General features: G+C 37.7%; 1 protein-coding gene across 5 annotated transcripts in view; it reads left to right on the forward strand.

Annotated features, from left to right (window-relative positions):
• VCAN (versican) overlaps nucleotides 1-14,367 on the forward strand; it is a 109,654-nt gene extending 95,287 nt beyond the window's left edge. For all 5 annotated transcript variants that reach the window (XM_059175410.1, XM_059175413.1, XM_059175412.1 and 2 more), the window contains 3 exons: nucleotides 4,608-4,752; nucleotides 12,064-12,246; nucleotides 12,392-14,367. In XM_059175410.1, the coding sequence (XP_059031393.1) occupies nucleotides 4,608-4,752; nucleotides 12,064-12,246; nucleotides 12,392-12,519 (456 nt within the window). In that variant the 3' untranslated portion in view covers nucleotides 12,520-14,367. The remainder of the gene's footprint in view (nucleotides 1-4,607; nucleotides 4,753-12,063; nucleotides 12,247-12,391) is intronic.
• Nucleotides 14,368-27,760: the final 13,393 nt, after the last annotated feature.

Consider the following 27,760-nt stretch of genomic DNA (forward strand, 5'->3'; position numbering starts at 1 on the left):
AAAGCACTGGGAAGAGAAAATATCTCTTCAGCCATGCTGCTTGAGAAGAATGAGTCAGGTCCCTTGTAGGTCTGTGAAATTGAGGTCCCTTGCTGAGAGCGAAGAGTTTTGGCAGACAGGAAATTCTTGTGTGCTCCAGAGGACTTGCAGGTTAATTCTTTGGTTTTATGTTAAGGTGAGACAGAAACAAATTTTTTACAATAAAATACAGATTATTTGGAACAACGTAAGCTAAACATCTATAAAGTTTGATAGATTTTGGTGAATAACTTCGGTCTCTTCTGAGTTTTTCTTCTTGATATCAGGACTGATTCAAAATGAGTTCTCTGGTTTGTGGAGACAATTTTCATGTGAGAGAACCATGCTTTGCTGTTGGATTGTGGCCAGGATTTTTTGAATCATTTTATGCTTTTGGCAGTTGACTTGTTTGAACCCATTTGGGGGAAAAAGAAAGAGAAAGCAATAACTGAAAAGTTATTAAATCCGATTTAATTGAAATAGTTGTCTTTTTTGGCACTTTTGTTTTCTACAGATACAGAGAAGAGTCATTTAACTGGAACTCTTTGTCATACAGTAGACAACATGAAGCAATTTCATACTGATACAAAATAATATACAAGTTTGTTATAGACGATTTAGAAATTTTTCTACCTTGAGGAGGCTTCTTCTATGTCAACTACTTGAGTCTTATGTCATGATTTTCTTTACCGTAGAAGAGAATGAAAATGCAAAGTAATTTAGCGTTCTCTTTTCAGATATAGTCTTCATCTAATTCTGCTTTCTTGGCAAGGCAATGAGAGTTTGGGGTTTGGGTTGGGGCACATGAGTCTCTGAGACACAGACATTCAGAGGTCTGATCAGCATTTGTTTTTGTTGATGGTGTTAAAATGAATTCTCTGCAAACTATGCTGGCTTTTTTGGAATAATTCTTAGTTTTCCCATCCAGCCCTAGAGTAGAGTTGATTTAGGGAAGATCATGCAGGATGTCTGCTTAGAATTCCAAATGAAAAGAAAAAACATCAAGATGGGAGTGGGGTATTTTTCTCTGCTCATTCCAGGAATCTACATTTCTGTATGTATAAGACACTGCCTATATGAGAGAGGCTCTATTACATTCTTATAACTCAGAATTGATGTCCTGAGCAGAGATCTCTATCTAACATTTAACTTTAGTGAAAAATATACATTTTTAAACCTGAAGTCAACAATTTATTTTTTATACCCTTTCTCCTGCAAGTGACATTAAAAATAAAGCTATAAAGAATTCAGGGAGAAACAAAGAAAGTTATTCAGAAAAGTGAAGTTTCCTTTACTAAGTTAGTTAGGCAATAACATGGAGCAAAACCAAAGCATCCTAGCCAAAATAAATCTGCACAATGGAGCTATCAGATATGAGGTAATAGTGTGACATGCCTGTGGGTATCAGACATTCTTGTAAAAACCACAGACCCAAAGTTTGGTCCTGCACCATTAAGCCACAGTTCTGCCCAAGCAATGACACAGAACACAGGTTTTAAATCACTGTTGCAAGCCAAATGTAATTCCTACCAAAAACAATTAAATCTTTTACCAGAGGTCTGAGTCTGGGCAGCTTAAGCCCTGAGAATCACTTCAGTGGCATGGAATCTGAATCTCATTTCAGTGTGAAAATGAGACGATCATTGTTCAGATCATGAAGAAATGTCAGCTGCAAAATCCATGGCAGTCAAGTAACTGGTAACTTGAAGTGATATTTGTTGAGGTTAGATCAGAAAAAGTTTAGCTAAGAATTTTACAAGTTCTTTCTGATTGCTGTATAGATCATTTTACAATGTTCATTTTTACCGATTCAAAAAATAATTTATGCTCACTCTAGGGAAGTGAAAAATGTATAAGAATATATGGAATAAAATATTATCTCTGTCTCATATAACTCAGAAATAAACTTTGTCACATTTTGCTGCATTTCCTTTTGGTCTTTCACAGACATGCACATGGGCATATGCGTGCACACACACATATACACACACAGCTATATCTGAGAGTAACTGTAAAATTTGGATCATTGTATATTTTTAGTATTTTGATTTTTAATTTTAACTTAACACATCTTTTAATATTTTCTGTCTCCTTATGTATTTTTCACAGACAAGTAATTTAATGGCTACATAACATATTACTTGTCTGACCATAATTTATTGAATACATATTCACTCTATAGATTTTTACCCATTTACTGCTAGTATAAATAACATTTTGGATAAACTATTGTTCACATCTCTGATTACTTTTTAGAATAGAATTTTAGAAGTGGAATTAGGGGGTCTAAGGGTTGGAACTTTTTGAGGCTCTTGATATGTATTACCAACTGTTTTCCTGAATGGTATTGCCTGTCTCGCCCAGCATTTGGTAGCCGCAAGCAACATCTTCAAGTAGAAGTTGATATGAATAAGGAAGAAAGCAACACACGCTATTGTTCATTATTCCTAAATATCAAATTATTTATTAAACAGTACCAGTGTGTGCAGGCATAATTCCCAGCACTAAGGATACAGTAGTAAACAGAAGAACCCCAAATTCATGTCTTTTTTTTTTTTTAACATTTTTATGTATTTATTTGACAGACAGAGATCACAAGTAGGCAGAGAGACAGGCAGAGAGAGAGAGGAGGAAGCAGGCTCCTTGGCAAACAGAGAGCCCAGTGTAGGACTTGATCCCAGGAGATCATGACCTGAACTGAAGATAGAGGCTTTAACCCACTGAGCCACCCAGGCACCTCCCAAATTCATGTCATCAATGAGCTTACATTCTACTAAGGAGAAAACAATACAATGCATAAATTATATGGGACATGAGAAGTTAATAGTTGTTATGAAGACAAAGCAAGGAAGAGACATGAGCAGTGTGGGTAGGGACAAGAAAGCAGGGAGCATTGCATAATTTGCACATTCTATTGAGATCTTCAAAAATGTTCCAACTCTGAGGACTTTTACTTGTTTCATGTAAGAGGTTAGTTAGAAAGTTACCTAGAAATTATTGAGCTCCAATATCCATAAGTATCTCGGGAACTCTGGAACCTTTGGCCATTAGAAAGTATTAAATACAGATCTTTGTTAGTTTCAAGGCATTCCTTTTTTTAATTTATTAATTTCATTTAGTGTAAGAATTTTTATTTTGATCCTGCTTCAATTTATCTGCTAAAGGCCGCTTAGTTATATAGACCAGCAATAGGCTGAATATGACTTATATTTCTTTCTTTTCCCATTTTCTTGTTTATTATCTATTTTAAAAGAATAGCAAAAAGAACAAACATAGTGGAGGGTGAGGGATGAAAAGGGAGGTCAGTTAGCAAAGAGAAGAAAATGGAGAAATAATTGGAAACCCATTTTAGAGCAAATGTCAGTTCCTGGTCGCAGGGAGACCTGCCAGTCAAAAACGCTTTGGTCCTGTGAACAACCTTTCCAAGGCCAATTCAGTGGTACCATTCAGGCTACTAGAATTGGATTTCAGTCCATAAAATTCATGGATTTTCACCAGAAAAATAAAAACACCCTTCATTCTGTGTTTTGGTAAAAACAAACAAACCAAAAAACCCACAAAAATACAAAACAAAAATTAAAACACCACAGTAACTTTATTAAGCTTATCTTGGTTCATTCCAATTTTATTACTTCCCAAAGATTCTTTTTTACATAGCAGGTATCTCTTATCTCCTATCTTAATTTTGGCATGATTAAGGAGGATTTTAAAGCAAAGGGAGGCAAAGAAATTGAAGGAAAAGTAGGTCTCTTAATCTGGAAGCTTTCAAACTTTAGATCTTCTCACAAATTATTTTATCAAAGATCAAGGTTTTTACCATACGTAATGGTCTTAAAAGCTATTTGTTTTTCTGAGAAGAAAGAAAAAAATATTGATATTCTCTAATCTATTTATTATACATTTTCAAAAGACATAAAAGTAGCCATTGTGCTTTTTTTGTTTGTTTGGTTGGTTGTTTGGTTGGTTGGTTTTTTGACATGCCCTGAATTGGAAACAATTGCCTTACCCTTACATACAGTTCTTTCTTCTCTGACTTTATCTTTCCAAATACAGTCTTTTAATTATTGTTAGATAAAAACAATAACATTAAATAAGGCAAGAAAACACATTTTATAGTGATAAAGATGTAAAAGGAAGAATAAAAATCCTATTACACTATAATCACAACTACATAAAATTATATCTGTGCATAAGGCCCGAGAGAAAGCATGACGGAGTGACGAGTGATGGATTTTTTCTATTTCCACTTCCATTAATATTGTTACATCTAATAATAATATGATTACATTTCTAAAGTCAAGCATTGATTATATATTTAAACATCTAAGATAACCAGAACAAAATTCCTCAGACCTATCTTACTGTCAAAGGAAAAAGAAATTACATATTTGTTGAAGAGAGAATGAGATACAGATGTTTTCCACTTGGAGCATAGAAGTCTTTTTCTTTACCATTAAAATAATTTCAGTTAGGTAGTTTAAAAGTTGAGTCTTTCTAATTCTGTTGTGATGTCATGTCTCTGTCAGTTTTATCATTTGCTACTTTTTAACAATCAAGTAGTTAGTTCTGTTCTTCCTCCATTTTCACAGCAATATGAGAACTGGAGGCCCAACCAGCCAGACAGCTTCTTCTCTGCTGGAGAAGATTGTGTCGTAATCATTTGGCATGAGAACGGCCAGTGGAATGATGTTCCCTGCAATTATCATCTCACCTATACCTGCAAAAAAGGAACAGGTAATGATTAATTAATAAAGAACTTGATCTGCATTTTAGTTATCAAGTGAATTCAGGAAGAATAACCTTCATCACTTCAAGACACGAACTGGATATCATGCACGGTATCTCTTGCTGCCTCTGGAATATTCCACTCTTCCAGTACATTTGAAAAGTTTATTTTCAGTAATGTCTTTACTTTAGATGTGAGATGCTAAGATAACAATGTAGCATTTATATTTTAAAAAAAAAACAACAAAAAACCTACCTGGCAATATCTTTCAGAAAAACAAAGTGCTGTCTAAGAGACTATCTACCTGCTTATTCTGATGAGGAGAACATTAAGAAAAATTAGTTGTCAACATTTAAAAATTGGGGTATATTGAGGCACTTGGGTGGCCCAGTGGGTTAAACCATCTGCCTTCGGCTCAGATCATGATCTCAGGGTCCTGGGATGGCTCTGCTCAGCAGGAAGCCTGCTTCTTGCCCCCCTCTCTGCCTGCCTCTCTGCCTACTTGTGATCTCTCTCTCTCTCTCTGTTAAATAAAAACAAAGAACAACAAAAAAAATTGGGATATATTAAAAATAATCTGGATTTTTTGTAAAAAAATAAGAACTGGTACATTTGGTACCAGTACCAAATGTACATTTGGTACATTTGCACATTTGGTCCATGTGCAAATTTACGAGTGCTCAAAACCACCATCCTCCTTCCGTGGGGACTACAGTCTCCAGCTCTTTGCTCCTTGCCTCACTGTGGTTAAGTGCCTGGTCTTTCTAGGCAGGCATTTGAATTTTTTCATCATTGCCTTAGGAGTTCCTTGGGTGTAAACAATAGCCCAAAACAGCATTGCTCTCTCTCTGGCTGAATACCTTCAACGTATGATAAAATAATAACACTTGAAATGTAAGTTCTATAATAAGAATTACTCAGTTGACATTAAATAGATAAAATTACAAATGCTGATTTTTAAAAAGTCTTTATTATTGACCAGTATGTTTGAATTTCTAAGGCACACTATCCCGACTTCTTCATTTAAAAAATGGGAATTCCATCACATTTTTTTTAAACCTGCTTACAATTGATAATGGTCTTAGAACATGAAATTTTGCCTCTAACTTTACCCAGACTTTTTCATTGAGTAAGAATACAAATGCAAAAAATGAAATCCATTCGATTTTTTTGTCTTTCGATAAAAAATAATCAACTAAAAATATACACTCTGTAGATATTTTAGGAAAGACTTCAACTCTAATAGTAAGAAATTCTATCAGAAGAAAGAAAACACTGAGATACACAGAGCTCGGATGAAACTCAGCTACCAGCTTGTCACTCTCTCTGCTCTTCTCTTACCTAAAGCAGAACCAACTCTGAATATCCTTCTGTATGAGCGGCTTCCTCGGCCACGTGCATTACTTCTGCACTTTTGCCATGGGACTCGTGAAAATAGCAAACCAAGTGTTTGCTGTTTTCCCTGTTCCTAGTCTAAGAAGTCTTTGATGAACTGTTCACCTTAATCTGAATGTCATGTTTGTCTTCTTCCATTTCTAGATGTTCCCTGGAGTCACACTTTTCTCTTTGTGATCTGAGAGCATTCATCTATTTCCCCTGTTATTTTTTCCTAAAGCAGGATTTCTCAACAGCATCACTGTTCAACTTTTGGTCCAGATCATGCTTAGTTGTGGGGGCGGTCCTGTGCATTGCGGAATGTTTTGCAGCATTTTTGCCCTCAGTGCACTGAATGCCAGTAGCAGTCTCCTCCCCTCCAGACCCTCCTCCTTTGCTGTGTAATAACCATCAGTGTCTCTAGACTTTACCACCTATTTCTGGGGAGGGAGGAAGAGGAAAAGAACTGCCCCAGGATGACCACCACAGCCCTATAGCTACAAATGTTTCACAAAAACAGCACTATGGTTTGCATTTTCTGAGGGGGAAAGAGATTTGTAAAATAGGGACTCCACCTCATTAAAGGGAAAACAAAACAAAACAAAACAAAAATGATTCTTGTATTTTATCATCCTACTATCATTTTAGTCATAGAGACTTAACTCTTTATTAATCAATACTCTGGGGAATTTTATTAATGTCTATAGACTTTAATAAAAGACTTATTTCTCCTTTTAGATGATCTTAGACATCTTTAAACATACAGAACCAAGTAATTTTACTTGAATTAAATACCTGTAAAGAGGATTATATTTCCTAGTTTTACTGAGAGGTAATTGACAGACATCACTGTATAAGTTCAAGGCGTACCATGTGACGGTTTGATTTACATATATTATGAAATGATTACCACAGTTCAGCTAACATCTGTCCTCTCACATAGATAAAATAAAAAGAAAAGGAAGAAGAGTAAAGGGGGAAAAATTTTTCTGCTTGTGATGAGAACTCAGGCTTTACTCTCATCCACTTTCCTATGTACCGTACAGCAGTGTTAGTCATCACGTTACATTAAATCCTTATCATTTATTTATCTTACAACTGGGAGTTTGTACCTTTTGACACTTTCCTTCAATTCCCCCACCTCCTACCCCCAACTCTGGTAACCACATATTTAGAAGTGGATTTTAGATTTGCTTTAGCTTCCACATGTAAGGGAGATCATATAGTATTTGTCTTTCTCCGTCTGACATACTTCCCTTAGTGTAATGCCCTCAAGGCCCATTCATGTTATCCTAAATAGCATGATTTCCTCAGTCTTTATGGCTGAATAATATTCTACTGTACATGTATGTACATCTACCACAGCTTCTTTATCCCATCATCCACTGCTGGACACTTAGGTTGTTTCCACATCTTGACTAGTGTAAATAATGCTGCAGTAGACATGGTGGATGCAGATATCTTTTAGTGTTCGTGTTTTTGTAACTTTTGTGTACATTCCCAGAAGCAGAATTGCTGGATATATGGCAATTCAATTTTACGTTTTTGAGGATCCCACAAACCTCCTCCCCTGCTTTCCTAGTACCTGTACCAATTTACAATCTCACAAGGGTTCCCTTTTCTCCGTATCCTGTCCAGTATGTTATCTCTTGTCTTATTGATGATAGCCATTCAAATAGGCGTGAGGTGATGTCATTATGGTTTTAATTTGCATTTCCCTCATGACTAGTCTGTTGAGCATCTTTTCACAGACCTCTTGGCCTTTCATAGATCTTTGGAGAAATGTCTCTTCAGGCCCTTTGTCCATTTTTTTAAACTCGGTTGTTTGGAGTTGTCATCAGCCCTCCTGATCAGAGGAGTTGGAAGACACTCTCCATACCAGATGAGGCTGTGACTCAGCACCTTGCCTGGATGCGGGCAAGCCAGCCTCTAGCCTGGCAAAACTCATTTGAGGATCTGAATGAGACAGATCTGTATCCAGCCAAGGTCCATGATCAGAGTGTGCCTCTGCCTGGCCTCAGCAGGTAACCAAAACTGCTGCCTGGGGGCTACTCCTGAGGCAGTACAGTCTGCTAAAGTTTAATAAGTGCTGGTTATTTCAAGCCCCTCCCCCTTCACAGTCACAGTCGGATTCCCAGTGGCTGGACCCCCAAAATCCCTCTGTAAGCCCTGCAGTGCAAGAGCAGAGTAGGGCTCCCACAAAGCATCCCATAGTGCTGGGGCAGGCTGATTATCTTTCCCGGGTTCTTTTTTGCAACTGTGGGAACCAGCAGCTCAGGGAAGACCTCTGTACATGGTGCTGCGCAGTCCTGGGGGAAGAGCAGAGTGGTTTAACCCCTCTGTTATCTGCTAATGTAGTCTGTCTTGGTCTCTGTGTTGCAGGGGTTTCATCCTCACCTCCCGGTACTAGGAATCTCTCAGTGGTGTCTTGTTCTTGAATAGATACTAGTTGTTCTTGGCAACATCACCCTCAAAGTGCATGTGCGTGTGTGTGTGTGCGTGCGTGCGTGTGCGTGTGTGTATTTTTTATTTTATTTATTTATTTATTTATTTTAAAGATTTTACTTATTTATTTGACAGATCACAAGTAGGCAGAGAGGCAGGCAGAGAGAGAGAGAGGAGGAAGCAGGCTCCCTGCTGAGCGGAGAGCCTGATGCAGGGCTCGATCCCAGGACCCTGAGATCATGACCTGAGCCGTAGGCAGAGGCTTTAACCCACTGAGCCACCCAGGTGCCCCAAGTGTATTTTTTAAGAACACTGTGCATCCTGTCCACACATCTTTGGAGCACCCTGCAGGTCCCTTACAATCCCATTCCAATTGCAACCATAGATAATGACTTAATTCCCTCACTTTTCTCTTTAGTATTATCACACATACTTGCATTTGTAAATAACAAATTGTTTTGTTTTGCACACTTTTGAATTTCAAGTAGAATCATCCTATATGTATTTTGTGACTTGCTTCTTTTTTCAGCATCATTTGTGAGATTTACCCATATTGATATATTTAGCTGTATTTCTTCATTTTTCTGCTTACAGTATTTTATGTATAACTAATATATAATGCTTCATTTACCACTTCTCCTGTCAGTAGACACTGGGTTATTTTGAGTGTTTTTGCTACTATAAACACTTTCTTTTTTTTTTTTTCTTAAGATTTTATTTATTTGACAGAAGGAGATCACAAGTAGGCAGGGGGGCAGGCAGAGAGAGAGGGGGGGTGAAGCGGCTCCCCACTGAGCAGAGAGTCTGACGTGGGGCTTGATCCCAGGACCCTGGGATCATGACCTGAGCCGAAGGCAGAGGCTTTAACCCACTGAGCCACCCAGGTGCCCCTGAACACTGTTTCTATCCACATTCTTGAACTTGATCCCAGGAGCCCTTTGTGAGCTTTCGTAAGGTATTTTTCCAGGAGTGGCATTGCTGAGTCATGGGACATATGTACCATCAAATTTACTAGAAAATGCCAGATTGTTTTCCAAAGTAGTTGCACCAATTTGCAGTCCCACCAGCATTTGTGAGAGGTCCTGTTACTCCACATCTTCTCTAACATTTGATATTATTGGACTTGGAGATTTTTGCCAATCTAGTGGGTATAAAATGTTATCTCTTGTGATTTATTTTGCATTTTCTTGGATGCTTTTCCCTGAATATCATTTAATATACTTACATGTCTTTCATTTATACCCTTTTGTGAAGTTTCTGTTCATGTGCATTCCTTATTTTTAAAAATTGATTGCTTCTCTTTTATATGATTTATCACATATCACATATCATCCTTTTTATATCCTAGTTTATAATCCTTTGACAATTATATATGTTGTATATATCTTATCACAATTTGTACATTGTTTTTACTTTTACCCTGTGGTATTTATTGATGAACAGATTCTCCATTTTGTTGCAATTTCCTTTATGGTTCAAATCTTTTTGTGTCTTAAGAAATTTTTACCTACCCTAAAGTCAGAAAGATCTTCTATGTTGTTTTATAAATATTTTATAGTTTTTGCCTTCTTTATTCTTATATTTAAATCTTCTAGAATTCATTTCCCATATATACTTTGAGGTAGGAAACCAAGTACATTTTTATCCATAATAATACCCAGTTGTCCAGGTGAAAAAACTACCTTTCCCTCACTTTTCTGCCATGTTGCTTCTGTCAAGTATTGAGCATATATATGTGGATCTATTTCAGGTCTATTTGCCTGTCCTTCCCAATACCGGACTCACTGAATTATTTTAGCTTCATCATAAGTCTTCGTATATAGTTTTGGAAGAAATCTATCCATTGATAAATACAACTTTTAATTTGTTGGCATAGCACCGAATCAAGTATAAATGAGTTATCTAATTGGTAGTTTTTAACCTTTTTATCTCTTTGGTTTCATTCTATCTGATGCTTGCTAGTATCTTGACCAGTTAGAGGCTATAGATATTCCAGATTGGAGTTATCATTGATCCATATACATAGTGTAGTTTACTCATTGAAAATAACATCTTTTTATAGACATTGCAGTTTATCCTGTAGGAATTTGTGAAGATCAAATATTCACATACACAAATATTTTTAATTTCTTAGTTATAGATAGTATGACATCATAATCTATTTTTAGATTCTATCCTAGTGACAGTATCTTACATGAATAAAAAGATACGCTTGGATTGTGTTTCCTTAAAGATAACTTTGTCATGAGGGCAATATGTTCCAAGCTGCTCTGCCAGGGAGAAGTAAATCAGAGGAACAAAATATTTACGTGAAACCACATTTGTCATTGCAAAAGAATATAGTTGTAAACAGCTTTCTGACTACGTAAATAAATTTAATGTTTGTAAACTTTTTGATATTAGGATGCTGACATCCAAACATCTTGGTACGAAGGTTTCTGGTAATCATTTTCCCTTAGAAGGCTTGCATTATTTCATGAGAGCGTATGACATGGGCTTTGTGATATCAGAATTCTCAAAGTAAACTGGAAAGGAAGTGCTATTTAGGGAAATTATATTGAAGTTAAGTTATATATTTTTTATTAGAGACATATAGCAAAACACAGTAACTTAATAAAAGTTAATTATTGAAGTATATCATTTAAAACAAATGCACTAATATTGAATAAAACTGTAAGTTTAAAACAAATTCAGTTGTATCCATTTTCCCAGCTTTTTGAATTTCAAAATTGCAAGGTTTCTTTTACTGCTGTTTCTTTTTTGGTATTTCTGCTTTGATACATGTGTTGATATTCAGAACTTTTCATTGTAAATTTAGAATGATGGTTATATAGTCTAAGTTTTACCTTTATTTTACCCTTCTGAAGAGTTGACATTTATAAGTGAGTTATAAAACTGAGACATGGATGCTGTGTCCTGACTTTCCCCCTATTTCCAGGCAGAAAAGAGACAGAGAAAATAAGCATAAAGGGAACCAAGAATTTTTTCTTTCTGTTTAGAAATCCATGTTTTGTCCATATTTATCCATATGATAAAACTACGTGTTATTATAGATTATAAGTTTTTTCAGGGATGTGACTGTGATAGTTAATTTTCACAAATCCATTATTGTTCCAAAATGGGTAGTAAATACAAACTTTAGGATGCTGATGGAGACCATACCAAAAAGCCACATGTTGGCATGAGACAGGTGATTTTTAATTTGGAATTTTTCAGAAAAGTAACCCTTCCAGATGAATAGAAGCATATATGATCATTTAGCCCAAAGGTTCTTTAATAAAGCACAACTGAAGGTGATATAATCTGAGATTTAAACTTGGCCCAGAGCCTCAGTATTTAGTACTTCTCTTGAAAATTTTCAGTTTTTTAATTCTAAATGATTGCCTTTGAGGAGGATACTTGGCTGGGTAGCAGAAAAAGGGAAAGAGGAAAAAAATAAAGATTCTTACTCATAGAAATATTTAGATTATTTGGCAATAACCCAATTTACTTTTCTTTAGTTGCTTGCGGCCAGCCCCCTGTTGTAGAAAACGCCAAGACCTTTGGAAAGATGAAACCTCGTTATGAAATCAACTCCCTGATTAGATATCACTGCAAAGATGGTTTCATTCAACGCCACCTTCCAACTATCCGTTGCCTAGGAAATGGAAGATGGGCTATGCCTAAAATTACCTGCATGAACCGTAAGTGGTCCTTTAGAAAGAATGGACAACCGTGCTATAACAACCACTAGACACCCTCATTTTACGACTACGGTATTGGTAGTTTAGGGTATGGAGCAAGTAATATTGTTGTGTTTTCTTTCTTTCTTTCTTTCCTTCCATGTAGCGTCTGCATACCAAAGGACTTACTCTAAGAAATACTTTAAAAATTCCTCATCAGCAAAGGACAATTCAATAAATACATCAAAACATGATCACCGTTGGAGCCGGAGGTGGCAGGAGTCCAGGCGCTGATCCCTAAAATGGCGAACATGTGTTTTCATCATTTCAGCCAAAGTCCTAACTTCCTGTGCCTTTCCTATCACCTCGAGAAGTATTATCAGTTGGTTTGGATTTTTGGACCACCGTCCAGTCATTTGGGGTTGCTGTGCTCCCAAAACGTTTTTAAATGAGAGAATTGGCATTCAGAAGAAAAGCTAACAAGATGAAAGAAAATGAGGGCAGAAAGTCACCGTTTCCAGCCTATCGAATTTCTTTAGTTTTCTATTTGCCTCCAGTGCAGAGCATTTTATAATGTATACCAGCCTACTGTACTATTTAAAAAGCTCCATTTCAGCACCAATGGCAATGTAAATAAGATGATTTAATGTTGATTTTAATCCTGTATATAAAATAAAAAGTCACACAGAGTTTGGGCGTATTTAATGATGATTATGGAGCCTCAGAGGTCTTTAATCATTGGTTCGGCTGCTTTTTGTAGTTTGTTTAGGCTGGAAACGGTTTCCCTTGGCTTTTGTCAGCAAGACTGAGGACGGCTTTTTCTGGACAGCTAACAAAAACGCAAGGTCTCGTAGGTCACTGCGCCATGTCAGCCATAAGGGCGATTTGCTTCCATGTGACGCCGAAGCCTGGCTGACAGGATCCCCACAGAACTAGGGACTGCACCGTGGAACTCTTCTTTGCTGCATTCCTTTTTCTTCACTTACAAGAAAGGCCTGAACGGAGGACTTTTCTAGGACCAGGAGCATTTTTTTTAGGGGTCAAAGTGCTAATTATTAACTCAACCAGGTCTCCTTTTTAATGGCTTTCATAACACTAACTTGCAAGGTTACAGATCAACACATTTCAAGTGGATATAGACCTAAGGGTTCTGGAGGGTGGGAGATTGTTAAAACAGCCACACACAGTCAAAGAAAGAAATTTTGTATATATAACCATTTTAATCTTTTATAAAGTTTTGAATGTTCATGTATGAATGCTGCAGCTGTGAAGCATACATAAATAAATGAAGTAAGCCATACTGATTTAATTTATTGGATGTTATTTTCCCCCAAACCTGAAAATTGACCTAGTATGCTAGTTATTTTTCAGTGTTAGCCTTTTTGCTTCCCCTACACCGTTTGGGACCATATAATCTAGGTATTTTGTCCTTGATTAAATAATGTGATGGATAGAACGCATCCAGTGTTTATTCTGAGAAGAGTGGAAAATGTATAGCTTTCAGCAAATGGTGTTTGCCCCTTCTGAGCAAGGAGTTAAGCGTGGAGTGTGGGTATTTCTTCCTGTTAGGTGGAGTGTACATGTTGACATTTCTCCCTATCTCTTCCTACTGTGTTTTCTCCCCTTTATTTGAATAAAGTGACTGCTGAAAATGACTTTGAGTCATTATCCACTTAACGTTTGAGGAAAACCCTATAATGGAAAGAAAGCATTTAGGAGTCTTTCCCCAGTTTCAGTTAGAACAACCTTGAGAAGAGTAGACAACGAATAAAATGCAAAAAAGAGCAAACCCAACACGGATTCGTTTTCATGAAACCTCCTTTGGCTTGGAAGGAGCAACAGTGGCTCCCATCATCCTCAGCATCTTTGAGCAAGTTCCCTTGGTTGCTGCACCAAGTATAATCCACCTCTGAGTGTTCCAGAGCACAGAACAATACTGTGTTGACATCTTGGGTTTCAATGTTTCGCCTTCATTACAATGCACATAATACGTTCCTGTATTTATATTATAACGTGTATAGTGTAAAATGTGAATGACTGTTGTTTTTTTTTTTTCTTTGTGAATGAAAATCTAAAACCTTTGTAACTTTTTATACCTGCTTTTGTTTCACCAAAGAAACCTAAAGTCCTTCTTTTACTATACTGTGACTGGTCTGGTTATTTACAACTGTAAATGCTAATGTGCACCGACATTTTTACGTTCTAGTTCCATCACAAAGTTCAAGCTGATGGCTTGGATGAAATGATTTTTGTGGCTAACAGAGAAGTGATTATATACATACCTGCGAACACTGAGAGAGTAATTCCGATAGTGTTTACATCTACGTGGTTAGGCATTAATCTCAAATGTGAAAGAGACATGCTGTAGGAGAAGTGATACCTCATTTACAGAGTGTTTCCTGTGAACCGGGCCAAGTGCTTTATGTGTATCGTCTCCCGACAGGCCTATGAGACAGGTGTTGTTACTGTCTGATTAATGAGAGACCAGCCATAGAAAACTCGAGTTCTTGGTCCAAAGTCACATAATTAGTTTGTAGTCAATGTAGGTAATCTCCAGAGCCTGCATGATATCCTCAAGAAAAATACAAAATTTTGTGTTCCAATTGTTATACATTTAAGAGATTGGTTTACTGGCTAGAAGGTTCTATCTAAAAAGTGATCAGAGGATGTCAAAAATATCAAGTTTCTGTCCACCCAGATTTCCGTCCATTCCTTCATGTTGGATTCTTTCACTACTGATTGAGTACTTGCTATGTCAGGCACAGTCCTAGGCCCTGGAGATCCAGCAATGAATGAGTTAGAGAGGTCTCTGCCCACAGGAAGTTTTTATATTGCATGCATCCCATGGGGATTATTTTACAGCCCATTCTTTTCAATATGTTTACTGATAATTTGGAAGAACACATCCATGATATGTTCTAAGGTTGTATAGAAGATCAGAAAGGACAAAGGCGAGTTGAAAATTATTTTGAGGTTTTTTTCTTGGAATGTCAAAAATATGTGGGAAGTTGGACATGAATAGATGCAGAAGAGATTCTTTTCCTTGCTGAGCTTGTCCTTACAATGTGCAATCCGGTCTGTCATACCTTTTACCCAGAGCTTTAAACAGAAATTACCCAAGGGAGTGGACAAGCATTTTCATTACTTGTGCATATACACTCTTATTAGATGTTTATAAGCCCATCACATAAGTTTTTATTGATCTAGGTGCAAATAATGCAATCTGTGGGATGTTCTAGTACCCAGAATACTGGAACAGAGTGAGAAGTTTAAGGAGGCTTGTTGCACTCAAAGTCAGCCAGAGGTGGTTTTCTGTTTCTAAAGGCTAGACTGCATATCAGGAAGAAGAATGTGTCCCTACCACTGAGGGCTATTGAGAAGAGGTAATCTTCCAGAGTAGCTAAAAGGAAAAAGAGGTAAGAGATTTGTACAGGGAGGGATATATCATTTTAATGTCATAGACAATAGACCTTTGCTAATCTTAAGTGAATTTTCAATACAGTACAGGAAATAGGAACTGGGTTAGCCTTGAGCTAATTGTCCAGAAGTCGTATATCATGTACAATAAAGTTAGGAAATTTGGAAATGGACAGAAAAGATGTAATAGCTTGCAAAAAGTCCAGAGTAGATTTTGTACCTAACCTGAGCATGAATATCTCCCAAGAAAATAATCTGCAAAGAACATATATATTAGAAAAAGAAATATGTTATTATCAAGTGGTTACAGACTTGATGATGTCAATGTGTTTTAATGCATTTCTCTTTGTGTTTCCTAATATTACAAATGCAGTGAGATGGTTTTTGAAGAAAAATGCCCACAGCAATGTTTTTGTATTGATATCTGGGCATTTTTTTTTTTTTTTTGCACAATTTACATTTGCTAAACAAACCAAACTTTGGGAAAATGATTCTTTTCTAAAACAAGTCTAAATAGAAAGTTTATAAAGGTCTTTGAGTGAGTCATTCAAGATTGTATAATCTTTTCCCATTATTACTCATTTCTGTATGTTTGGATCCCAGCTGGACAAGAAAGAGCGAATGCCAAACAAGAACAGAAATGGTTTTTGTTGAGGTGTTTACAGAATAAGCAAAGCTTGGGTTTTAATTAAAACTTAATTCAGAGTTCTGCCTGAGCCTATCACATGATCCCTGCCAAAGATTAAAAGTTTACTGCCTGAAAGCAGAAAGTCTGAAATGATTTTTGGTAGTGTTGCTTCTAAAATAAAATTTTAAAGCTTATATGCCCATCACATTTTAAGTTGTCAACAAAAACATTTTTCATCATAAAGTTAAACAGTTGTAAAAGATGATATATTTAGCATATTTTAAATATTGACATTCTAAAATAAACAAGTAACATTATTCTTAAATATATTCAGTGGAATCTAAATACCATAGTGGTTTCATACCTACTATTATCCATTTTTAAAATGCTTGAAGAATAAGACTTTTAACAGTCAGACATTTTTTATTTTTCTTTTCTTATTTTTAGACTTTTTTAAAAAAAGATTTTATTTATTTATTTGACAGACAGAGATCACAAATAGGCAGAGAGGCAGGCAGAGAGAGAGGGGGAAGCAGGCTGTCCACTGAGCAGAGAGCCCGATGCGGGGCTTGATCCCAGGACCCTGAGATCATGACCTGAGCCGAAGGCAGAGGCTTAACCCACTGAGCCACCCAGGTGCCCCTAGACTTGTTTTTTAATTTCAGTTCCCCCCATGGAATTTTATACAAATGTTATACATTTATATGCCTGAAAGTCTTCTACTGATTTAGGTATCAAACATATAGAGATCAAAACTTAAATTTATGAAAATTAATTATTCTTGTGAATGTAAAGTGTAAAAGTTTAAAATCTTCTCTCATACTGAATTATCATTGTAATTTACTGATTATATGATTGATCAAAACAGTATTACACTATTACAGAACTTGAAAGATAATTATACAAATTGTAAAATTTTATTAGAAATGTATCTCAGGGGTGCTTGTGTGGCTCAATGGGTTAAGCGTCTGCTTTTGGCTCAGGGTCCTGTGATGGAGCTGTTTCTGGCTCCCTGCTCAGGAGGGAGTCTGCTTCTCCCTCTCCCTCTACCTCTCCCCTTACCCTTCCCCCTGCTCATGTTCTCCTGCTCTCACTCTCTCTCAAATAAATACATAAAATCTTTAAAATAGAGAAATACATCTCAGTGAGATGATTGGAATTGTTTTTCCCAATTCAGATTTCTGTGAGTAAATACTACTTAAGAACTAGAAATATATCATGGCTTAGCTTCAGTTCTGTTCGTTTTGTTTTTACAGATTTAAACACTGAGACAACTTATTTACATACAAGGAAATTATGGAAATCATAGTTTTATTGTGCAACGTTACTCAGCTTTTTTACCTCTTTCTGAATTATGTGCCAAAAATCCCATAGCATTGTACTGAAAGTTGTTTTCAATTATCTTTCAGCTGACCACTCAATGAAGTCATTCTTAATATTTTTGCAAACACCTGCCTTAAAAAAAGATTTGATTTGTACACTATCATTGGGATAATTAATTTTGGTTTGTTCTGTTTGCTCATAGTTTTTCATGTTCCATAGAAATGCCTCCTAAGATTCAGGATGGATTGGAACTGTGTTTGATGTGGTGGTTGTTTTTTGTAAAGTGGGAAAAGGCTGATTGTCTGAAGCCTTTGACTCTCAAAGTTTGTTCCTGAAAAAACACCTTTAGCACCACCTAGAAACTTAAAAGAAATGCAAGACCCTACCCTACCTTACTTGTTGGTAATGAGAGAAATTCTGGTAATGGGAGAGCAACCGGGTTTCCACAAGAATTCCAGATGATTTGGATCCCTACTGAAGTTTATGAGAACTGGTAAAGAAGATGCAAAAAGAGAACAAACAGCCTCTACAACAGACACCTTCTTAGGCAGATGAGTCTTAGGCAAGAGGCCAAGTAAGACTGGAAGTTTTGGAAATTGCTTCCCTCTTGTGCCCATGTACCCTTTGGCGGGGCGGGGGGGGGGGGGCGTGTCTTGGGATCTTGGTAGGCAACCTGGTTTGGAGACCACTGCTTTAAGATACACAGTCCTTAAAGTAGTTGTGATTTTTGGTACATGATCTCTCCATATTTATGAGCATGCGTCCTATCAGTCTGGTGATGATTACTATCCAAACTTTGAATGGACCTCTGGTTTTACAAGAAAAAAGTGAGATAATCTTTCTCTACAGAAAACAAAAAACAAAAACAAAAAGAAGTGAATAAAGCAGCATGATTAAAAATATTTATTTCTTAAAGGCTAAGCCTGAAACGAAGTCTGAAATACAGGAATTAAAAACTACATTATTCAACGAATCATTCTGATGAAAAAGTTAAAAATTGAAAAATAGAAGCAAAGAAGATATATTGTAACTTCCCAGCAACTGAGTTGAGGAAAAGAAATTCAGATTCTGTGGGGAGCCCCCCAAAAATGCAGAAATGGGAGAATCCTTGGGAGTGAATTAATCTCAGAATAACTCCAGTTCCAAATCAGACCACCCTCTCCTGTGCCCATTAGCCAAGCTGAACCCACCGGCTGTTCAATAATATGTAGCGAGGACTTAACCATATGCCAGGCACCGTGCTAGATCTCCAGGAGAAACAAAACAGGCCAAGTCTCTGTCCCTGATGGGGCTTAGAGTCATGGGAAAGATTTGCAATGGCACTAAAACAGGAAAAGGTCTGATTTCTCAAAATGTTGTTGGCCAAAGCCTCCATTCTTGGCTGTCTCTTTGTGCTCCCCTCCATCTTTACCTGATTCTACCATCATCATTGCCGTAACGACTTTCTACATTATGATAACTTCCATATCTCTTTCTTATGTGTGATGGGTCTGTATCCAGTTGGTTGGATTTTGTAGGCACATTAGCTGCATATGTCCCTAATTGAATCAGTATCCACCTCTTCCAATAACCATCTACACGTTTGTTGTTTTTTAAAGTAGGAGTCTAAGAGTCACTCTGCACTCATAATTTAATGCTCATATTCAGTTAAGAATGGAATCCTATTAATGTTACCTCTGCAAATTTCTCATATCCCTTGCCTTCTCTTTCTCACAAATGTCCTCAATATCTCAAAGAGTATTATTATCTCTAGACGCATCACTTTCAAAATCAGCTTTTAAATACTATAGGCATTCTTTAAAATATGCAAATAGAGTTTGGCATTCTCCAGCTCAAAATTCTTCAGAACCTATGACCTACAAAGTAAAATCTAATTTCATAGTATACCAAAATGCTTTAGGAGAAACAAAACCAAAAACCCTGTTCTAGGTGTTATGTGCCTAAGAAGAATGGAGGAATTGATTTTTTTTTTTTAAATCGTAAGTAAATCAATCATTAAATTTATTTTTTTCTTTCTATTAGACCAGCGTGGCTTCCTGTTCATTCTCTGATCAAAAGCCAGACTCCCTTTGTACCAGTTGTGTACAAGGCAGAAGTGGAAGACCAGAAAAACTATCTGACTTAAGGAGATATACGTTTGCCCCTCCAGATATGCTCTATACCCTTCTCCTCCTGCTTTGTGCCCTGTGAGACTCTGTGAGACTGTTCCTATCAGGTTCAGCCATGGGAACCAATGGTGGGTGATCGCAGGGAAAGAAGGCTGACATCAGCGTGTGTTTCTTCTTGGCTTCTTCCCGACACTGTGGGATTTTCATAGGCTGCCCTATCCCTGCAATAATGTCATTAGCTTCTACAAGGTGCCCATCTCCAGATAACCTTCTCTGCCCCCTGGTTCCAACTGTTCTCTCTTCTTAACCCTTTAAGACTGAGGCAGTAAGACCTCACCACTATTGGCCCACTAGTACTGCACTACCAATTGTGGTTTCCTTAAGCTGCCCACCATTATAAATAGTTCCTTTATTAAACTATCTTTAAGTTATCCAATTTGATTATGCCATCTGTTTCCTACTAGATTCCTGACTGGCAGAGTGTTTTAGATGCATTTCTTTAGAGAAATTATGGCAGCAATCCAGTTCATATCAATCATAGGATGGGCATGCTACATTACAGTCTGGAAGACTATGTGTGAGTTCCTCTTGATTTCTTCCTATTGTGTGCTTTTATCTTTAGTTATCTTTAGTTCCTTCCTTACAACTACTAAACACTAACCACGTAATTGTCGTAACTGCCAGTCTTCTCAGTCGGGCCCCAGCTGTGCATAAACATAGCCACATGGCAACTGATTGGTCCTGGGGTTGTTTTCTCTGCCTTAAATTTCCAAAATAAAGTATGACACTCCTTAGCTTGAAATCATAAGCAGGTTTGGTTTTCAATGCTTGTCTTACAATTAGGAGTGAAGAAAAGAGTAGGAGTCAAGTTACACATGTGCGTCACAACTTTCTCTGAGGCTAAACCCCAATATTTTTGAAAGTGTTATGGCCATATATGGGGAAAGTGTGAAGAGTAGGGAAGGGAGGTTATTTTAAAGCTGCCAACCCATCCTGTTTCTCTGGATAGAGGCATGCCTTTATCCTTCAGAGAAGACTTTTTCCCCTTTGTTGTTGGAACACCCATTTCAGTAAGTCTTTGAGTTCTACAAGTTTAAGAATAAGCACCTACCTTGGAATGAATTGGTAAAAAAGAAAAGCTGGGCTGGTCTCCATTAAGAAGGTGATATTACTTTCTTTTACAAAATGTATTTTTAGAGTAAATTTTTACTTTAAGAAATATTCTTTTTTTTTTTTTTTTTTTTTTTTAAGATTTTGTTCCTTTACTTGTCAAAGAGAGAGTGAGTGAGCACAAGCATGGGGTGTGGCAGGCGGAGGGAGAAGGAGAAGCAGATTTCCCACTGAGAAGGGAGCCCAATCCGGGGCTCCATCCCAGGACCTCGGGATCATGATCTGAGCTGAAGGCAGCCACTTAACTAACTGAGCCAACCGGGAACCCCAAGAAATATTCTGTTCATTTTCTCTGGGGTCTTGATTCCAAGGAGTGGAAAATAATTGGCAGAAGGGCTTCCCTCTTCAACAGAGGTGATAGATGTGCTGAAAGGAAGAGAAACCTCTAGTGGAGTTCACTGGAACAGCCTGTAAACTCTGTAAGTAGTCCAGTAAAATACACAGTTTTAAGTGTTGCCTGGCTGGGTCAGAAATCTTTCTGTTCCCTCAAGTCCTCAGCATAATTTTGTTAAAGCTTAACTGACCTTCTCAGAAGTAAAGGTTGGGCCATTCCCTCACTGGGGAGGAATAGGGAGAAATCAGCTCCAGTTCCAGTTCGCCACCTAGGGATGGTGTGATGCGTATGCATGGTATCGGACTTGCTGGGGTCAGAGTGACATGCAAGGTGGATTTATGAAACATACCGGTGTGCATTAAATGTTGGGGGAAAGGAGACTGCTAAAATTTTTCTGTATTTTTTTCAAGTACCATGTGGTCTTAAGAATATTGTTTTAGCGCTAAAAGGAGGTGCAATTTTTTTTAAACCTACATTTAAAAACACCTGTATGACATAGGCTTTCTTATAAGTAATATCTTCAATGCTTACTACGTGGCAATACTTTTGATTTTTTAAACTTTGAGTCTTTTCTCCAGAGAGTATTGTGGAAATTAACAGATACTTTTATTTTGTACAAGGATGTGTAGAACAAAAGAGTACTTTGGGAATTTAAAAAGGAATGTCATGAGCAAAGCAGAAAGGTAACCCAGGAAAATAAATAGCCAAGTAATTTCTGCAGAATGAGAGTAACACAACAATGTCATGGTTTTGAAAAAGGATTTAGGAAAGGAAGATCATTTGCTGGGATTGTTAGAGGTTGTACTAATTTAGGTAGAGCCAAAACGTGTCATTAAAAAGAAGGTGTTGTGGTTTGGTGAGGCTCTAATGAAAGGCTGAAAGAAAAAAAATATTAATTGTAACATTTAGCATCCATAGTTAAGGAAAATAAATACTACAAAGCATTTATGCTAAAGATATAAGACAGTTCCTCTGAAAAAACAATAAATAGTTGAAGCTCACTAGCAATAGGGCAAATAGTTGCCTGGGATTTTCTTGTTGTATAAGGACGAAAAAAATTTGGAGTGATTTTTTTTGTTTTTAACTAAATGCAGGATCAAAACACAAAAATAACATTCTTGTCCATCCACAAAGGAGGAGGTTCAGGATAGAGACTAGACCAAAGGATGAGAGATGCTGAAATAACAGAAAAGCTCGCAGGGCTGAAAAGAGCCTGGGCAGTGGATATTCATGGAATCATTACCAGAACCATATCTTTCTCCAGTAGACACCATGAGGTATTTGTTAAATTATGTCATTGCTCTTTTTGTTGCTGTTGTTAATTGACTATCTAAGTAACCAGCGCTCATTGTAAACGTGTTGGAAAATACAGAAAAACACGACTAGGAAAGAAAATGTTCAAAAGCGTATTTGCTTGAGATCACTATTTTTAACCCTCATGACTCCGAAGAGCGCTCAGTAACTAAGTGCAGAAGGACTGTTTATTGGGAACCAGTCACTCTCCTAAGTGTATTTCCAACTGTTTCTTCTCACAATAATGTGAGCTCCATGAGCACAGGGACTTTCTTTTCTGTCTTGATCATCACTCTGTTCCAAACACCAGCATAGTGGCTGGCATGCAGTGGGCACTGGATAAACATCTGTTCAATGGATGACTAAACCACCTTCCTTAAGATTCACATTGATGTTATGTCATTCCTATTTACTGACAGAGGAACAAGAGCAGGGAGGTTACAGTGACAGCCCCAAGTCACTTGGTGCATAAGATAGGAGGGATACCCAGGAAGTTGGACTCTGGAGCTCATTAATACATTTGATTGTTACTCCTTAAGTGTGGGAGTGAAGGGGGAGCCTGTTGAAATTAAGGTCAGTGGGATGATGTTAATAACAGCACACCGAAACTAAGACAGAAACTCGTTACCTCCTTGCCACAGGTGCCATCAAGAACTTATGTTTTATTCACTGAGCAGCTCTACTAACCAGTAGCTTCAGAAGCTGAGGACAAAAGAAGAAAAAGGTGAAGCTGTTTGCCTCTCTGTCTCCCACCATTCTGCTCCAGGAATGTGCCATCCACGGTTGTCAGCCACCTAAGGTAAGTGGCTGAATGGTTTAGCAGATGAGGATATATGGACTATTGGGATTTGTAGACTATCACAGAAGTGAATGTTTTGAAAAATACAGGTGCAATTCATGTCTCAATAAGCCTATGTTGTCAGAGTAAATATTAGTGCCCTTTCTTGCTGGAGGTCAGTACATTGTGACTTTCACTCTTGCCTGTTAAACCGAAGGAAATATTTGTCACTAGAACCGAACCAGAATTTGCTTTCCAGAAAGATGTGGGCAAATCTCCATATAGCCATTTAACTTGATCCCAGAGATCAAGAAAGTATTGGAGGAAATTTGCAAGTATAGCCCATATCATAGCATGCACAATAGTGAAGTCCTGATACACTTTTACCACGTGTCCTGAGAATGCTTATCTAAGTATGTGAATATGCGAATTTTTGAAGTGAAAATATAGAGGTCAAATAAAATATCCAACTTTTTACTTTCAAAGAAAAGATAACGAAAATAATTAGGGAAGTAATGTGCTCCAAGTTTTCATAACCCTTAGAAATCTCTTTAGGTTTAGGCTACCAACATAAAAGCAGAAATTGATTCATTTGTACACCAGTTTTTTCATTCACTCAACAAATATTTTTTGAGCTGGAACTATAACCCAGGAATGATTCTATTGACTTTCTTTGATTCATTTCTGACTTTATTACAAGGTTATGACAACAAAACAAGGTACCTCTGGCTTTTCAGTAGTTGCTCCTGAAAAGTTTGAAAGTTTTCAGCATTCTCGAAACAATTTGAGAACATTCTACATCTACAGTGACACACTGAAAATATATATCATCTCCTTCAGGATTAAAGACATTTTGGAACAAAACAGACTTTGCTGGAAACTAGAAATAGCCTGGGAGTTCAGAACGAAAATAAATGTTTGAGTGTGGAAAGGAAGATTTGTTTCCAAGCAGCATGTAGTTTGCGATAATTCTGTGGTAAATAAGAATCTTCTTGAAAACACTGTCTCAAATATTTCTCTTAAAGTCATGTCTTCTGCCATCTTGTAAGTTGATTTACAGTATACTGACATCGTGCCAAACGACATTTTGGCCCAACTTGATGTATTTACGTCTGCCAGTTCCTTGCTTGGGAGTTGGAAACTGTGTACTCAATGCTCCAAGTGGACGGGGAAGCCCCCTTTGTGTCTGGAACACCACGGAAAGATCCTAAGTTAACTCCCCAAAAGGTGCAGGGGAGGAGGGATTGTCAGATCACAGGAAATAGTGGCAGGTGAGGCGTGGCAGGAAGCAGATCTGCCTGAGATCAGCACCTGTGCAAATGTGGGCTCCAGCATCTCCATCGAATTTGGAAGGGGCTTCTTGAGCCTTGGTTCCGATAGGACTCAGTTTGCTCCCAAAATAGAACTGCTCCTACCACGACCTACGCCGGTGTTTAGGATCTGGTGGTGTCTGATAGATCCAAAGAGATAGTTCTGGGAAATCATGTACCTTGCTATGGGGAATTCTCATTTCGCTGAAAACTAAAGGGAAAGGTTTTCCATTTCTGTTCTTGGTGAGGAAGGAGGACAAGGATCTACCCCATCTATGCTCACCACTGAAGCTGAGGGACTTTTTTTTTTTTGAGAGACATTGAAACCAAGGCTTTTGCAGTGCTGTGGCTTTGGGATAAAAGGAATGACGTGTGACCCATAGTTAGGGGGAGAAGAGCAGAGCAAATCTAGTGGCTCTGGCAGAGTGTGGACTTTAGGGAACATACCACAGTGTCTGTGAGAGTGTCAAGACTCCCAGAAAGAACCAGAGGCTGCTTTGGGATCTAGGGATACTGCGAGGCCCTCTGAGCATAGCCAGAAGCAAGAGTTGTACTAACTTAGTTATTTCAGCCATCATGAGGCTGTTCTAGTGAAAATAGGGTAGATGAAGCCCAAAGCATTTCGTTGCAGTAGAGCCCTTATTACAATAAGAGCTTATCGCAAAATGGTGAAGGTAGAGCTTTGTGCGCTGAAATAGGAGAACCAGGAGCTCCCTGCTCAGCCTAGCTGTAATTTTTACAGCTCCTCCAAATGCTTCCGATTTGTAGCCAAGGTTGAGAACGATTATGTCAGAGTAGTGCTTCTCAAACTTTAACGTGCCTACCTGTCACCTGGGGATTTTGTTCTAATGCAGACTCTACTTCAGGAGGTCTGGGATAGGTCTGAGATTCTGCATGTCCAACAAGCCCCCACGTGGTGCTGATGTTACTCGAAGGAAGGTAAAACATGCTCTGAATGGCAAGAGCTTAGAGCACTGGTTTTCATCCTTTAGGGCATATCAAAATCTGCCAAAGGGTTTATTAAAGCACTGTGTCCTGCTCTCAGCTTCTGATTCACTTGGTCTAGTGTGGGGCCTGATGACTTGCCTTTCTTATAAGCTGGCAGGCAGTGCAGCTCTGGACATGATCTTGTAGGACAAGGGTTCTCAAACCTGCCCATTGGGTACACTTACAAAGCATGCTGAGGCTAGGCACCTCCAGCCCTCCCCAGCCTTCCCACCTCCCCATACCCTGCCCTCACAGATCTGATCTGATCCCCTCCCCCAGCCCCACGGATCCTGTTGGATCCTCCAGTTGGCTGGGAGAACCCTGGATAAAAGGCCTCCTAGGTCATGCGAGGACTTCAGACTTGATTCCAAATACAGTACTGTGTACTGGAGTTGATGAAATCCTGACATCTAAACTACATGCCTCTCTCATGGTGAATAAGTCATCCCCACGAGGCAGACACTATCTTCATTATTATCTCTTTTATTATAAATTAGGGAGACTCAGGAAGGTTAGCCGGACAGCTTTCTAATTCCTGCAGAGAAATACATTAAAAGGCACACAAATTGGTTTATTTTGAAATCTACTCATGCCAAACTGGCTATGTAGTTTTGTTCCTGCTTTCTATTAACTTTGGTCTGTTTCATTATGGGTTATGTGGCAGAAGCTAATTACTGAGAGTCTATAATTTGAAGTGGCAGGTAATTGAAACTTGGGTTCTCTGTGACTATCCCTGTAATGCATAATACATTATTAAATACTAATTATTTAAAACACAAATGAAGCCAATTGAAGTCAGCCCCAGCAGTTAGTGGTTAAAAATAAAATTGAGACTACAGATAATTACATGCGTCCAAAAAAGCTCATTTCAAGTTAGCCTGCAAAAATTATTTTTTGTCATTTGGCATTAATTAGAGCATACTAATATATCTATTTTCATTTATTTTAAATTAATTTTATTTAAAATTATGTTTCATTTTATTTTATTGGCACTCACCTCATGTACTTGAAATAAAAAGCAGAACAAAGCTCTGAATCCAAGAAATAAAGAACATGATCTATCGCATACTTTTATTAATATTTAATTTTCTTTACTGAATTAATACTCTTATGTTGCCAATGCAAACCTCAGTGGAAATGGTGACTCTTTCAAAAGAATATGAAATTGCATTTTAGTTTCAAATGGGATGTTATTATCTTGTAAAATGTGATCGCTTGATTGTTTTCTAAAATTTCTAAAATTTAGAGGGGGGGAGCAGCAGAGGGAGAGAGAATCTTAAGCAGGCTCCACACCCAGTGAGAAGCCCAACACGGGGCTGGATCTCACAACTCTGAGATCATGACCTGAGCTGAAATCAAGAGTCAGATGCTTAGCTGACTGAGCCACCCAGGTGCCCCACACTTGATTGTTTTCTAAATGCAAAAATGTCTAATTAGAACAGTGAGATGTACACACTAAAGTAAATATAATAAAAATATAACTATAAAAATAGACACTATACATATTTGTATATACATATAGTATATACATACTATACACTATAAATATTTGCATAGCATATACATGATTTATCCATGTCTATATCTGTATCCATAAATTTTCATCCTGGATTTTTGCTTCTGAAATTGTCCACCTGAAAACTCGGACCCTGCATGGCATCATTTATAATGATACATCTTGTAGAAGAGCAGAAAAAATGTGCAGATTTCTAAAAGTATAGTCCAAGTAATCACTATTGCTAAACATATGTCTAGGAATTACAGAAAAGATTCCAGATTCTGTAGGGTGCACTTCTCCAGTAAAATTCACCAGGCTGCAGGGAAAATAACAGCTCGAACTTCCTCTGACATCTATCTGCATTGGGGGATTGGTAGCAAAATCCAGTTCTAAAATTGACAAAGACAAGACTTTCCAAAGGAACCCCAGCCAAGGAGGACACAACGGTTGTGTTTTATGCCAGTAACATTTGATCCAGTTGATTATTCACTGTCGCTTCACCTGTAAACACTGTCTGCATTTCACTTCCAGGAATCACATCCTTCTCGTTTTTCTTCTACCCCTTGGGTGTCTCCTTTCCCTGTTGGTTCATCTACATCTTTCCTGCTTACATACTTTCTTTTGTTAATCTCATACAGACTCTTGTGACTGTAAACGTCAGGTTTATATTTATGACTCAGCCCGAATGT

Source organism: Mustela lutreola, chromosome 5 (assembly GCF_030435805.1).
Source record: "Mustela lutreola isolate mMusLut2 chromosome 5, mMusLut2.pri, whole genome shotgun sequence".
NCBI classification, from domain to species: Eukaryota; Metazoa; Chordata; class Mammalia; order Carnivora; family Mustelidae; genus Mustela; species Mustela lutreola.